Source organism: Drosophila ananassae, chromosome XL (genome assembly GCF_017639315.1).
Source record: "Drosophila ananassae strain 14024-0371.13 chromosome XL, ASM1763931v2, whole genome shotgun sequence".
Lineage (NCBI taxonomy): Eukaryota > Metazoa > Arthropoda > Insecta > Diptera > Drosophilidae > Drosophila > Drosophila ananassae.
This window is the reverse complement of record NC_057931.1, coordinates 8567794-8583795: the sequence shown is the minus strand read 5'-3', so window position 1 is coordinate 8583795 and position 16002 is coordinate 8567794. Positions and strand designations below refer to the sequence as shown.

General features: G+C 47.7%; 2 protein-coding genes across 5 annotated transcripts in view; one reads left to right on the top strand and one right to left on the bottom strand.

Annotated features, from left to right (window-relative positions):
- Positions 1–8323, top strand: part of LOC6504741 (E3 ubiquitin-protein ligase highwire) — a 59226-nt gene extending 50903 nt beyond the window's left edge. Inside the window, exons 16-23 of the mRNA XM_032453160.2 lie at positions 295–2368; positions 2431–2927; positions 2995–4371; positions 4449–5840; positions 5899–6240; positions 6301–6765; positions 6823–7016; positions 7077–8323. Of these exons, the coding sequence (XP_032309051.1) occupies positions 295–2368; positions 2431–2927; positions 2995–4371; positions 4449–5840; positions 5899–6240; positions 6301–6765; positions 6823–7016; positions 7077–7566 (6831 nt within the window). The 3' untranslated portion in view covers positions 7567–8323. The remainder of the gene's footprint in view (positions 1–294; positions 2369–2430; positions 2928–2994; positions 4372–4448; positions 5841–5898; positions 6241–6300; positions 6766–6822; positions 7017–7076) is intronic.
- A 1382-nt stretch (positions 8324–9705) lies between these two features.
- LOC6502321 (potassium voltage-gated channel protein eag) overlaps positions 9706–16002 on the bottom strand; it is a 46765-nt gene continuing 40468 nt past the window's right edge. For all 4 annotated transcript variants that reach the window (XM_032453145.2, XM_032453142.2, XM_032453143.2 and 1 more), the window contains one exon: positions 9706–15413. In XM_032453145.2, coding sequence (XP_032309036.1) covers positions 14193–15413 — 1221 coding nt within the window. In that variant the 3' untranslated portion in view covers positions 9706–14192. The remainder of the gene's footprint in view (positions 15414–16002) is intronic.

The window sequence follows — 16002 nt, the reverse complement described above, 5'->3', positions numbered from 1 at the left end:
AGTGCCATGATGACGTCAGCATCACTTATGTCTTTACTTATATTTTTTATAAAAATTACCAATAAATTTTTTTTAAGCACACACTTCTTTTTATGTCTCAGGAAGAATGATTTGTTAGAACACCACTAGAAACACTTCAACTTTTAAAATGTTTAAGAAAACTAACACAAATTAAGCAAAATGGGGCCTTTTTATACAAAATGAAGGAAGCTTTCTTAACCCTTATAGTGCCAAGAATATAACTGTTATACGCAATGAAAACTTTCCAACACTGGTTATGTTTTTTGTTTCCAGGCTCGACATAGTTCTGGTTTAAGGATCCGTTCGCATCCCACACTACAGTCCGAGCAGGTGGGCGTGGTCCGGGTGGGCGGGATCATATCCTTCATCGATGAGATCGAAAACGACGATGGCATCTGGCTGCGTCTCTCCACGGAATCCATCCGCCAGCACTGCACCATGGGCTGGTATCCGACGGAGGCCTGGTGCTTGCAATTCAATCAGCATCTGGCCCGGACACTTCTCCAGCCGGTGACCGACAAGGAGTTGGCGCCTGCGACGCAGAAAACCAAGCAGTCGGATAATCCGGAGGAGGAGGAGGAAGAGGCGCCGCCGGAAAGCCCAACAGCCAGTGGCGAGGCCAGTCCGGAGCCGGAACATGAGCCCAACCGGGAGCCAAGTCCCGTAATGAGTCCGACAAAGTCCAAAAACCGTAGTTTTCTGTCCGGTTCCTCGTCCACGAACCCATTTTTGTATCCCGCACGTCCCGAACGGGATCTGGAGTTGGATGAGGAGGCGGAGCTGAAAGGGCCATCCCAAGAGGGCCATCTCGAGGAGGCAGCCAACGCGGAGGAGGACTCCGAGGATCAGCAAAAGGAGCAGGAACAGGAAGCCCTGGCAGCCGTCGCTACGGAGCTGCTGCCGGCCAATATTGGCTCCGCCATAGCCGGGGTGGTGGGCGGAGGCGCCATCAAGTTGCAGGCCCTGCAGAAATGGTTCAAGGGCGACGCCGTCGAGGGAGCCCAACCCCTGACTCCGTCCCACTCGCCGCCACTGGCCGGGGTGTCTGTGAGGGAACTGGTCCGCGCCATGGGCGGCCAGGAGGCTGCCCCGCGGAGCGGTAATGGCAATCGGGGCAGGGACCGGGACCGGGATCGAGACAGAGACCCGGACCAGGAACCGGAGTTCAGCCTGGCCAGCATGCGGAGACCCAATTACTCGGCCAGCCAAACAGCCGCCCTGCTCTCCACCCCGAAGCACACGCCCAAGCGAAGTGCCGCCTGCATCCTGCCCACGGACGCCACCAGTCTGGAGGATGAGCTGAGTCTCCTGCAGATCACCACCACGGGCCAGGGGGAACAGCAAAGCTGCGAACTGCAGCTGGCCACCACCTCGACCTCCGCTACGGCATGCATATTGTCCTCCAAACGGAGCATGGGTCCCATCAAGAGGGCGATGCCGCCATCCTTCGCCGAGAGCATCAGGGCCGTATTCGCCGCCCTCCTCTGGCACGAGGGCATCGTCCATGACGCCATGGCCTGCGCCAGCTTCCTCAAATTCCACCCCGGACTGCCGAAGGAAGGTGCCACAGTGGTTACCCGACGGGGCGAGGGCGGAGATGCCCGGTTGCAGCTGTCCAGAGAACAGAAGGCCCAGCAGCGGCACTCCGTGGAGGTGGCCAATGCCGGTAACTACCTGAACATCCGACCATCCACCCTGGAGACCCTCACCAAGAGCGGCAACTGTTCGCTGCACAATCGAAGCAAGCACCGGAAGAACCTCCTCAACCAAGGCGGCGAAGATCCCGCCCAGAAACTGCAGGCTCTGCCCGAAGTGGTGAGTGTCCTGCCGCCGGCACTGCGCTGTCTGGTTTATCTCTGGGAGCAGATATGTTCGGGCTGTGTCCAGATCGTGCAGTCCAATGCTTTGGAGCAGAGGGAACCACGTCTACTATCGCCCGGCGGTAGTCGGGACACGAATGGTGGCGACGGAGACACCGACTCCAAGGAGGGCAAGTCGGGCAGCGACCATGGAGCCAACAACGAAAAGGAGCTGGGCAGGAAGTGTAAGCGGAAGAAGAAGGACGACGGCAGCTGGTGCGAGATCTGTGAACTATTCCTGCCCATGCCGGTCACCTATCACATGCGGATCGCCCATCCCGGATGCGGAAAGTCGGCCAAGGGCAAGGGCTACAATTCCGTGGGCATTTTCTGCGAGGGCTGGGCCGGCAACTGCGGCGAAGGCGGCAAGGGGGCCTCGTCCTGGTTCCTAATGTGTGATCCTTGCCGGGATCGGTATCTATCCTCCTGTCGCAGCGTCAACAACATCAACAGTTCGGCCCGCCAGCAGGAGTCCCTGACGACGGAAGGTGAGTCTCTAGAGTCTAGTTTCTGTTCTTCATCCTAATAGTCCTAATCCTCCCTCCACTAGCCAACGAACTGAATCTCTTTGGCGTCAAGTCCACCACCTTGATAGCCAATGCCGAAGTGTACACCACCATGCGGGAGAATGCCACATTCCTGTTGGAGCTCTGCTCCAGTTCCAGCTCGGCGACGGTGACCGGAACAGGGACTGGTATCGTTTCGGCATCCGTTTCGGGCAGTGGCACCAAGCGATCGCCCCAACAGATGTCCTCCGGCATGCCCGTGGTCATTGAGCACCATCACTCCCAGTTGGGCAACTCGGATCTCAAGCCGAGCACCAGTCGGTGCAGCCGGATGGCCCGGCTGAGTGGCAGCAAGTTCTGTGCGGTTGGCGGCGCCTTCCGGAAGAGTTTCGTGGGAGCACCGCCGGCGACGCCGGAGAATGTGTGGCTGGCGCCGGAGAGCTTCGCCTGCCTGGAGTGCCTGGGCACGGCCGGCCACGAGGATCTGCCCTACGAGATGTTCGGCCTGGGTCCCAACTCCAACGACAATGGATACGACAGGGTAAGTGATGAGAGATTGGAGGAAACATTATATTTTTCTATAAATCAAGGATTCTTTTTTGGAACAGCCCTTGTCGGAGATCTCATACGAGTCCTGCGAGCCCAACAACTTCGATCTCCTGTCCGGATCCCTGGCGGCGGGTGGAGGAGCTGGCACTTCTGTCAGTGCCGGCGGCAACCTGTCCAAGTTCCATCGCAGCTACTCCATGGGTCAGGGGTGGGCGGCTCTGGCGCAGCAGCAGCACCAGCAGATGAGCCACCACCCGCAGCAGGCGCCCCCGGTGCCGCTGTACGCGCCCCAGCAACAGCAGCAGCAGCAACAACAACAACAGCTCCACCTGCAACTGCAACACCAGCAACAGCCCCTGCTGGAGGGGCAGCCCAAGGTGATATATCGGCGGAGGAACAACTCCACCAGCGAGGGCGATGGGTCGCTGCTGATCTGCTATCCCTCGGAGCACTTGCGGCGCCTGGTGCCTCAGAAGCTACTGGCCAGTGTTTCGGTGTTGCAACAAGCAGCGGCAGCAGCTGCAGCTGCAACAACAGCAGCAACATCGGCTGCCGAGGGCTCGGGGGGCAAGGACCATCCAGTCTCCCAGGAGGGCAGCCAGTTGCTGACCCGTCCGGCCATGGCGTTCATAACCCAGAAACACGAGCTGGACAGGCTCAGGGCGGCCATGAAACGGAGTCTCCGGATAGCCGCCTGTCGCATCTACGCCCTCCAGGCCCTCAACTGGCTCCTGCGAAGCGTCACCCAGGGCGTGTGCCTCCACGACCTAATGTGGTGGTTCGTCAGCTCACTGACCCCCACCGGCGGAGGCGGAGGTCACACACCGGAGGGCAGCAGCCGGGTTGCGGAAGAGTCATCAGAGTTCGCCCTGGAGCATCCGGTGGCCTACACCCAGATCAGTGGCAAGTTCGCCCATTTGATCACCCAGTCCCTGCACGTCCTCCTCCAGTCCGTGGCGGATCTGACGCTGCATCTGCCCCTGGGCTCACCCCTGCAGCGAGCGGCGATCCAGTGTTTTGGCATCCGTTTCCGGCAGGCCGATCACCAGTTCCTGCACAGCTCCCACGTCTTTGGGAACATATCGAAGATACTGTCCAAATCGGACGAACAAAACGACGCGATGGCGGTGTCCACTATCCTGAAAGCGGAGAATCACTGCGATGCGGAGCACAATCAGGTTAGCTTGGCGCCAACAGGTGCCTCTGGAGCTGGGGCCCGGGTTCTCTGCTATACGGATTTGGCTGGAATGTTTGAGGTCACTGTCTCCTCGCGTCCCGCCATGGCCGAATCCCTGACAGACAACTCAACGGAAACGTTCTGGGAGAGCGACGAGGAGGACAGGAACAAGTGCAAGATCATCGAGTTGTCCCTGACGAAGCTGAACTATGCCTGCCGGTATCTGTTGGTCCACATCGATAATAGCCGGGATATACAGGTGAGTGTTGGAAGGATTTTGGGAGGCAGAAGCCTTCTTGGTACTATTTCATCCCAATTATTCCCATTCTTCCCCAGAACAAGGTCCTCAATGTGGTGTTCTATGCCGGGCAATCCCTGGGCGACACCAATGTGCTCAAGTCCGTGGATGTGGATCCCAAGGCCTGTTCCTGGATCTCGGCCAAGATAAGCGACGATAGCTGCACCCACTTCCGCCTGGAGCTGCACGGCCCGGAGAATACGCTGCGAGTCCGTCAGATCAAGTTGCTCGGCATGCCCACCAGCCATGGTGTCACTGGAGTCCACGAGGACGATCACAAGCACCATCCGCCGAGCCACCATCATCACCAGCAACCCCACCTGCGCCTGAGCCATGCCGCCCGCATCCAGCAGCAGATCTGTGAGGCGGAGACCCTGAGAGTCTTCCGGCTGATAACCGGCCAGGTCTTTGGCAAGTTAATCAGCAACGTGGGCTCGGATCTGGTGCCGCCGGACTCCGCGGGATTAGCGCCGCCCAGCAGTGCTGGGGCCACCAACAGCACCTCCCTGCTGGCGGACTCTCTGGACCTGCGGGAGCATATGGTGGGCATACTGTTCTCCAGGAGCAAGCTGTCGCATCTCCAGAAACAGGTCATCGTGCACATCGTCCATGCCATTCGGAAGGAGGCGCAAAGAGCCAAGGAGGACTGGGAGCTGGCCAATCTGGCGCACGTCCTCAAGCAGCCACCCCAAACCCTGCAAGCCCCCGCCCCCAATCCGGCCCCAGCCAGTGCTGAGAGTACGCCGGAACGGAGTCGAGCTCCGGATACCTATTGCTTCGAAATGTTGAGCATGGTCCTGGCCCTTTCCGGCAGCGTTGTGGGCCGCTCCTACCTGTCGCAGCAACATGGACTACTCCGGGATCTGCTGGGTCTCCTGCACACCGGAAGCGATCGGGTGCAGCGCCAGGTGACGGCGCTACTGCGTCGCATTCTGCCGGAGATCACCCCGGAGAGCTTTGCGGATCTTTTGGGAGTACAACGACTGCCGCCGGCGGACTACAGCATCGCCCATCAGAGTGCCAGTGACTTCGATATGAGCCGCCTGGGCATCCTCGACATATTCCTGGCCGTGATAGCCAAGTCCTTGCAGCTGCAGGTTAAAGTGAAGACCACAGCGGGATCCGGGGGAGGAGCTGCTGGAGCCGGAGGGGCAGCCACTTCCTCGCTCAAACCAGGACAGCAGGAGAAGACTCCGGCTTTCGTCCGGCTATGCAGTTCCCTGGATCTCTCCGTGCAACAGCTCCAGCGCTCGTCCAGACCACCAACTGGCGAGCACGCCTCCACCACCGATCCCTTCCAGTTCGACCCACTGCCGCCGGTGCCGCGCAAGGAGTCCAAGAGGAATCTCAATCAGCGCTGGTTCCTCAACGGTCTGATCTCCACCAAGCAGGCGGAGAGCATCATCGGACTAATCCGGGATCTGGCCAGCGTAAGTGCCATAAAAAATAATTATCCAATTATGTTTTAAAATTAAAATTAACTTTCAGGGAAAGCTGAGCGAGAAATGGTCCCAAATCACCAAGGCGGCCATCGCCGAGTCCGTTCTGAATCTGACCCGTCTGGAGGAGATCTATCGGACGCCGGAGCACTGCACCAAGACGGCCACCCTCTGGCTGGCACTGGCCAGCTTGTGCGTCCTGGAACGCGACCACGTGGAGAAGCTGTCCTCGGGACAGTGGTCCAAGCTGTGCGACACCCGGCCACTGTGCACCAATCACGACGACGGGGAGACGGCGGCCATCATTCAGTGCGAGACCTGCGGATCCTTGTGCGGCGACTGTGATCGCTTCCTGCATTTAAATCGCAAGACGAGAACCCACAAGAGAACGGTGAGTAGTGATCTGAGTGCCAGGATACAAGGACACTAATGAATTTACTTTCTCCTCCAGGTCTGCAAGGAGGAGGAGGAGGCCATAAGAGTGGAACTGCATGAATCCTGCGGTCGTACCAAGCTCTTCTGGCTCCTGGCCCTGGCGGACTCCAAAACTCTGAAAGCCATGGTGGAGTTCCGGGATGGCAGCCACACCATCATCTCTGGGCCCCAGGAGGCGGTGGGTCGGTGTCGGTTCTGTGGCCTCACCGGCGATTCGGGTCTGCTGGAGATTGGAAATGTGTGCGCGGATGCCCAGTGCCAGGAGTACGCGGCCAACTCCTGCCTGAAGACCAAACCCTGTGGCCATGCCTGTGGCGGCGTGGCCGGAGAGAGAAAGTGTCTGCCGTGCTTGCAACACGTGTGCCATGCCAGGGAGAATGAATTGGCGGAGGAGCTGAGGGATCCGAAACTCACCCAAGATGCGGATGACATGTGCATGATTTGCTTCGTGGAGGCAGTCTCCTGTGCTCCCGCAATACATGTAAGTTTTCCTGAATCCCAGGTGGATCCATTTCTGATATCCTTAACTTACTTTTAGTTGGAATGTGGCCATGTCTTCCACTACCACTGCTGCAAGGCGGTGCTGGAGAAGCGCTGGAGTGGGCCACGCATCACCTTCGGCTTCTCGCTGTGTCCCATTTGCAAGGCGGACATTCAGCATCCCCTGCTGGCCGACATCCTGGAGCCCATCAACTCCCTAAAGCAGGATGTCAAGCGGAAGGCACTGATGAGGTAAGATCTTTGAAAGAAAATCATTACATGAAGGTCTAAACTTGGAAATTCTTATCCCAGAATCAAGTACGAGGGCGTGGTGAAGGACACGGAAAGCAAGGACATCAACATGACCCAACTGGCGATGGATCGGTATGCCTACTATGTGTGCTTCAAATGCCAGAAGGCCTACTACGGCGGCGAGGCACGTTGCGATGCGGAAATTGGCGAGAAATTCGATCCGGAGGAGCTGGTCTGCGGCGGCTGTTCGGACGTGGCCCGGGCACAGATGTGTCCGAAACATGGCACCGATTTCCTGGAGTACAAGTGCCGCTACTGCTGCTCGGTGGCGGTGTTCTTCTGCTTTGGAACGACACACTTTTGCGACACCTGCCACGACGACTTCCAGCGGCTGACGAACATACCCAAGGTGAAGCTGCCCCAGTGCCCGGCCGGGCCCAAGGCCAAGCAGCTATTGGGCGACGAGTGCCCGCTCCATGTGATGCATCCGCCCACCGGCGAGGAGTTCGCCCTGGGCTGCGGTGTTTGCCGCAATGCCCAAACATTTTAGCCACATGCAGGATTTAGATCCAATGATCACAAGGAGGAGGACGACGGCGACGATGAGGACGAGGACGAGGATGACGACGACGACGATGATGACGACGAGGATGAGGTGTCGCCACCCACATGGATGGGTCTATGGTCACACTCCGACGACTCCCAGACATACCTGTAAAGGAATCGTAATCCTTCCTTACATTCCATCACACATCGGAAATGAAATATAGAATCTGAAGCGGCTATAGTTATTTTCTAGGTTAGCAGATATTGGTAAAAGGATATCGTCAAAGGATATCGGAAATTTAAAAAGAGATTAGCAAATAGCATATTAGCATATTCTTTTCACGGGCAATATTGTTTTTAACACGCGAATCTCCCAAGCAAAATGCGAATTAGAATCAAACTCACACATTTTTTTATATAAATATATATATATATATGTGTATTAAATAATTTATATTTATATTGATATTGATATTGATATTGTTTCATGTACAATCTCCGGAGTCAAGAAGTATGTGTACATAATCATCTCCCAGCTCTACAAACTCTGGTTCTACTCCTTTCACCTCCAAATTTCCCTTTGCGTCCCAGGTCCTTGTTCTTGCCCCCCCACTCCTCACCCTTTCTTACACTCCACGAACAGAGGCACACTATGCGATATTTATATATATACATTATTAAATGCAAGATAACTAAAATATATTTATTACGATCGTAACGAGCGAGAAGGATGCAATAAAAAATCAATTCTGAATGTAAAATAATCATGTAGTTCTTTATCGGACAAAGGTGGGAAATTTTATGACTTTAAATGACTTTTAAGAGAAACTTTAAACAAGATCGGATAAAAGATCGGATTATTTCTTGATCGGACAAGAATTGGCAGAGCTATGTACATCGGAAGCTGGATAAATGGGGGTTTTGCGGAAAACCCTCATTTTCATGGGGGTACCCCTTGAAAAATATCGAAAAATTTTAAAACCGCATTTAAGCATAATTTTGAATGAGGAAAGTGGCTTCTGAGTTCGCTGATTACAAAATGGTACTTTATTTCCCGATCGGATAAGAATTGGCAGAGCTATGCACATCGGAAGCTGGATAAATGGGGGTTTTGCGGAAAACCCTCATTTTCATGGGGGTACCCCTTGAAAAATATCGAAAAATTTTGAAACCGCATTTAAGCATAATTTTGAATGAGGAAAGTGGCTTCTGAGTTCGCTGATTACAAAATGGTACTTTATTTCCCGATCGGATAAGAATTGGCAGAGCTATGCACATCGGAAGCTGGATAAATGGGGGTTTTGCGGAAAACCCTCATTTTCATGGGGGTACCCCTTGAAAAATATCGAAAAATTTTAAAACCGCATTTAAGCATAATTTTGAATGAGGAAAGTGGCTTCTGAGTTCGCTGATTACAAAATGGTACTTTATTTCCCGATCGGATAAGAATTGGCAGAGCTATGCACATCGGAAGCTGGATAAATGGGGGTTTTGCGGAAAACCCTCATTTTCATGGGGGTACCCCTTAAAAAATATCGAAAAATTTTAAAACCGCATTTAAGCATAATTTTGAATGAGGAAAGTGGCTTCTGAGTTCGCTGATTACAAAATGGTACTTCATTTTCCGATCGGATAAGAATTGGTCGAGCTGTGCCTATCGGAAGCTGGCAGAATATCGTATCTGGCCAAATTTCTCAACATCCGATGGAGACTTTAGCGAAAGTCGTTCAAATCTGCAAAAAATATACGTGTAGCATACTTATCAGGATATCCCTTGCGCAAATAAATAAGAAAATCGGTGAACTTTTTTTAAAAACATTTATGTATGTATTTTTTTTTTCTTTGTTTCTTTCATTTATTGTGTCTTAGCATCTGCTCAGCGCTTTCTGAAAATTGCTTTCATTTTAGTTTTATAGTTTTTGGTTTTGGTTTTCCGTATTAGATCGATCCTTTCTAAAACCTCAAACATGGTGTATAGCCTGTCTGTGTACTGATTCCTTAAGGTGTTTCTCTCTGTGTGTGTGTGTGTGTGTGTGTGTGTGGGTCGAATGTGGCAATAATCAATTAACTATACACATTAACTGTTAGGCATTAATCCAGCAATTCTCAAATAAATATTACAACTATTTCTGTTTATTTTTTGTTCATATTTTTTGCGGCTTGTTTGGTAATTTCTTTGGCCCAAAGACGAGCCCTATAGCAAGCTTTTCAAATGGTATAAACTACCTGTATATATACATATATATATTGTTTTTTGTTTGTATATATATATATAACGGTAAATCTGCACAGCAAAGCCATTTTGTTTATCTTGCTTGATGTCCTTTTTCTAAGTTTTGGTTTTTTTTTTTGGTTTTTGGGAGGGGCGGGGCGTTATGAAAAACGCAAAACTCAATTGATTTGAAACTATTTTCTTTTTTTTATACATATTCCTATTAATTTTGGTTTTTAATTTTGTTATTTTATTATTTTTTTTTTATTGGAATGTTGCGATTGCAATATGTAGTATTTTTTTTGTGGTTGTTAAATTTGTAGTTAATTCGCTCTTTTTTGTTGTTTGTTTGTTTGTAAATATATAAATAGGCAGCTTTTCGATTTTTTAATATTTCTTTTGTTTTTTTGTTGTTTAAACAAAGGGCGCATGTACGAAGTAAGTTTCAGTAATCATCAGTTTTTTAGGTTTTTTTGTTGTTTTGCTTTTCAAATTGGTGGAAAATGTTTAACATTGCTTTAACGCGTTTTGTTCTTCATTCTTCTTGTTGTAAAATTTTGGTTCTTTTTCGTCTAAAGTCTAGAGCATAATGCTAAATATTTTGTTTGTAATTGTTTTGGTTTTTCGTTTTTTTTTTTCATTAGCAGTAGTATGTATTTTTGTCATTTATTACTTTTTTTGTTTAGGTTTTTTTTTAATATATTTGTTTTGTTAGCATTGCAGTGGGTCTTATTTATTAAAGGATATAACGAAAATGAGGCGCGTGTTTTCTTGGTTAAGGCTTTTCTCTATCATTGTATATAATTTATATAATTAAATTATTTTTCATTTTCCGCTTAAGGGCGTTGTATACGGTATTCGTTAATTGAGTTGTTGTTTTTGTTTTTTGCAAGAATTAATTATGTATTTTTTATGTATACTCTTGAGTGTCACTTAGGTTGGTTTTCATTAATATTTGTTTAGAAAAAAATTCTGGCGTATAAAAGCTTAATTTTGTTAGGTTGTTCTCGTTATCGTTATCTCGTTATTTCTCTATGTGTAACTAGAGGTACCCATACACATACCTTATGTATAAGCATATATACATTTACATATATATATCTATATATATATTGTATGTATATATATAATATTAATATGGTTTTATCAGTTTCTTTGGCGCCAATCAGCGAATTACTCGAACCATTTCTATGCCTGGCGATCTATATATATAAATATCAGACTGAATCGGGAGTTTTCTGGGCGAAATTGAAGGCCAGAACATCACCAATAGCATACTTTTCTGGTGAGGATGGGTGTGTTATTTATGAATTTGTTTTTGTTCTTTATTACCTGGGTGTATATACATTCGATTAATCAATTATGAGCGTGACATTTGCAATTCCTCGTATGTATATACAGCTCTGATCTAAAATTTGTAATTGCACCATTCGTAAATTTCGTTTTTAGTTATTTTGTAGTTGGCTTTTAATGCTCTAACTCTAGGTTGTAGTGTTGCTAGTTGAATGCTGTTTTAGTTACTTTTTGGTTATATTTATAAGGCTCTGTGTAGTTAAGATCTAAAACCAAAATATATGGAGTTGTTTTGGAAGCAAGAAATCTGAGAAACAGTACGTGTATAAATTAACGAGAGGGAACAATGTCAAAACCAATTGGATTACTAGGCTATAGGTAACTCTGCTCGGCTATTATGTATCAGTGCTTCATCTGAGTATAATCGGAATAAGGGGTATGCATGGAAAGTATTTGGAAAACAATCTAAAACTTTGATATAACCCTTTTAGAATTTGTTACTCTTTGGTTTTACCTTCTCTGGCCCTAGGGCGTTACTCTTCAGTTGCCTAAACTCTATATATAATTTATCTTTATATTTATATTCATTCAAATTTTTAGTTATACAATATTTAAAAAAAAAAAACTATTTACAGTGAGCCAGCTACATTCGTTAAACTTTCAACTACAAATTAGCGCCTAAACGTATGCAACAAATTTTCATTCGCTATCCTTTTTAACTTTTTGATTCATTGTAGAGTATTGGAAATACGTATATGTTTAAGTGTAGGTGAGTGTAAGTGTGGGTGAGTGTTAGGTGTGTATATTGTGTGTGTTTTAAGTTTTAATACCACTTGAATTGCTTTTTGGTTTGACGAGAGGACCCTCCGGGGCTCCCAAATGGGAATGGGAATCGAAAAAATCTACAATCTAGAACTAAGTAACTTTTTTAATATTTCATTATTATAATTTGTTGTTTTTCTTTTTTTTTGGGAGACAGTCCCGCCCAGTTTGTTGTAAACCCCAAAAAAAGAAAAAATTCCTAACCCCCCGAAACTCCTCTACTGTACAGCTTTTGCTGGAAGACAGTACATATTTTAGTGTATTGCTAATGGCGGGATCTGCCCCGGATCTCTACACACTATAAGTATCAAATATCAAATATATATATCCAACTAGGCGAATCGAAAAAACATTGTAACTGAACGATATTCAAGTGGACATTAACTGATTCTTAAACATAATGAAACCTTGCCTCTAAGCTGCCCAGGACACGGATCCTCTCTACTTATAGCCGATACAATATATATATATATATATATATATATATGCTATAGAGTACGGTATTCTAACAACACTTTCCTACATACATTCTTGTCTTGTCCATCTCGGAGAACTCTGGTATAAACTATATAATATATATGCCAAGTGCAAGCCTTTCAAAATGCCAGCATAAACAATTATCTAATTTCTTTTCTAATTTTTTTTTTGTTTTTGGGTTTTTCTTTCTTGGTTTCAATTGGTTTTGGTTTAGCTAATTTTTTTTTTATCACAAAATATGTGTATATGTGTGTGTGTGTGTGTAGTGTAGTGTAATGTTTGTGAGCATGTGTGGGTAACATATCCTTTTTCTAATTTTTTTAAATAAATTATTTACAAATGATCCAACAAATCAATTTTTTTTGATATTTGCTAGAGATTTAACTTATGGTTTGTTTTTTGTTCCTTTTTATTTTTATCTATATTTTAATATTTTTTCTATTCTGTTTCTGGTTTTTTTTTTGTTTTTTGTATCCTTAGGTCTGTCGATTGTCGTTTCGTTTAGCGGCCTCATACTATAGTTCTAGCTCTAACCTGCCACCTTACTTAGACTTTACTGTGTTGCTGAGTTAACTATTGGTTTGGTTTTTAGGTTGAGTTTCCATCCGAGTCTATTAGCCTAAAAAATATATATAATATATATGTAATATAGGGAGCCAAGCGAGTGCGAGTGCGAAGTGCTCAAGCCGCGTTCGAGTTTCGTTAAGTTTAGTTTTTTTAGTTTTTTTTGTTTTTTAGTTTTTAGTTTTTTAGTTTAGGACGGGTTAATATCCATATCTGTGTGAAAATGTGTGTCTTCTGTACATTTTAACTAATTGTTAGCCATTTTATAAGTCATCTCTCAGCAAGCTCCCATCTCCAAAAGATATATCTATGACTTTCAGATCGATTGTTGTGTCTATGTGTGTGTGTGTGTGTGTGTGTGTGTGATCTCTATATAGATCCTTTTCTACAATTATAGGCTATATACAATTCACGGGCATTATTTTGATCGGTCTGTTGGTTGTTGGTTGTAAGCATTATCTGGTTTTTTGCCACCGTTAGCAGTTATCACAAAATTATCCATATTTACATACAGCTATATCTGTGTCCTTGTCTTGTGTTTGTGTGTGTGTGTTAATGGATGTCCTTTGTATATATATATATACATATATATATCTGTATATAAAGGTAAATAATTGCAGTAAATGTAGCAAATTCGTAAGCAATATGCTTGCCTTAATCTTTATCGTTTATCGCTAATGCTATCGTAATCATAATCATATAACGGTTAGAGTATCGAATATCGAGTATCGAGCACTTCCATTCAGAGTGTGTGTGTGTTTTAGTGTTTGTGTATGTGTGAGAAAAAGAGAGGGATAGCTTTTATAGAGATAGCTTCTTTTTTAGCATAAAAGATAGTTTTTTTTTTGTATCTCTTTCCATTGCAGGACATTTTTCCATCATCCCTGGTTATGGTTTGAAACTTGGATAAGTTGAAAAATTTTTTGAGAACTTGAGCTTGAGTTTCGAAAAGATCTCTCCAGTTTTTTTTTCAAATTCTCAAATAAAATTAAAGTTCTTTTCATGGGAAAGCTTAACTTTTGGAATGATAGAACCATATCCTGCATTGGACTTTTCAGATCTTTGGTTTACACGAGAGTATGTGTTACTTTTCTTGAGAGTTTTGAGGTTACAGGCTGTATCTTATTATGTAATAGACTAACTAAGCGTAGGCGTAGGCTTGCGAGTGGGCGTGGCTGGAGCCATACTCCTCCTCCATCTCCTGCTTTAGCTGCTCCTTTGTATTATTGCTGTTCCTGTTGGCGGCCACTGCTCTCTAGAGGCTAGAGGAACTCCCGTTTGGAGCTTCTCGGTCCACTGCCAGTGGGTGTGGTGGTGGGCGTGCCACTGCCACTGCCCGGCGGCGGAGTGGGCGTGGTTGCGGCCGTGGGACTGCCAACCGTTCCACCTACACCCGAACTGGATGGCATTTGGGCTGCCGTAAAGTCTTCTTCGAGGAGACGCAAATGCAGCAACTCCACCGCCGCCGGAGGGGCCGATGTTGGGGATGATGATGATGCCTCCGGTTGATCCGCTGATGATCCTGATGGCGCTGCCGACGCTGGCGTCGTCGTTGTCATGCCAGATCCGGCGACGCCCGTGGGAGCTGCGGTCGCGGTGCCGGCCGTCGAGGCGAGTGTCTGCTTAGGAGGCGCCGGTGCTTTCCTGCTCTTCGAGCGTCGCTTCTTGAGCATCAGCGGCCCCAGGCCGTTGCCTCCCGCGCTCGACACAACTGGGGCGCCGGGATTTAGCAGACCGCTGCCGCCAGCGCCAGCTGCCGTTGACGTTGACGTTGCCGTTGCCGTTGCTCCCGGCGATGAGATGGTTATCACAGTGTCCACTGGTGTGGTCACCACCGAGGGTGCTGTCGGTGTTCCAGCTCCCCCTGCTGCTGCCGCTCCTCCGGTTGCACCACATCCGGTACATATCTCATCGCCAGGCGTTGTCTGGCCACTGCTATCCGGCGCAGTCGGACCACCACCACCACCACTACTGCCCGTTCCCAATCTCTTCACCAGCTCACCCAGCAGATCCTCAATCCGTCCGATCCTCTGCTGCATTCGCTGCAGCTCCAGTCGCACGTCCACCTTCATGTCCAGCACGGTGGCAATGAGATCGCGCTGTGCCAGCGTTGGTGGCGTCTCCCGGAGACCCGTGTCATAGGTGTCCGAGGTGGTGGCCCTGGAGCTGGCCATTTCTATCTGTCGCTCCCTTTCCAGTGCCAGATTCCGTTCACCAGCCGGAACTCCTCCAGTGGCGGCGCCTGACGACGAACTGGTTGCTGCCGCTTGTCCAGCTCCACTACCGGCTGCTCCAGCTCCTCCTCCTCCTCCTGCGGCTGCTGTGCCACTGCCACCACCGCCTGCTGCTCCTGTGGCACCTTCGATGACCACACGACTGTCGCGACTGGGCGGGGAGGAGTCCACCTCGCCGCCCTCGTCGATGGTGTCCTGGCGGGCCAGGGTGGCCTGGCTGGCCTGCAGTTTGGGCGCCTTGGGGAAAACCTGCAGGTGACGTTTTAATGGAACGATGGGCGGATGCGGATGCAAAATGCGGGATAGAGACAGGCAGATAGAGATAGATACAGAAAGAGAGAAGGAGATAGGTAGAAGAGGAGGCAGGCAGTATTGTGGTGGCAGGTTGCAGGTTGCAGGTTGCAGGTTGTTTTTTTTTTTGGGGGAAAAAAAAGGTGAGAAAAGTGTTTGAGTTTTTTTTCCAAAGTTTAGTTTTCAAATTATTATTTTTAGTTTTTGCATTAGATCGTTGTTGTTGTTGTTGTTGAAGCATTCATTGCATTTTTGTAGATTTTTGTTGGTGGCAGGTGCAGAAAAGTGCATTCATTTTTTTGTTGATTCCAATTTTCGGATGCAGTTGCAGTTTAGTTTTGTTTTTTCCAAATTTTTTGAAACAAATTTTGAGTTTGTTGTTGTTTGTTGTTTGTAGCAAGGCAGGCAATGTTTGTTGTTGTTGTATTTGTTATTCAGATTTCAAAATTTTAGAGTTGTTTTTTTGTTGCGAGAGCGAGTGGGGAAAAAAGTTAACGAAAAAATATATAAAAAAATATCAATTAATTGTTTTGTTCTTAATTTTCAG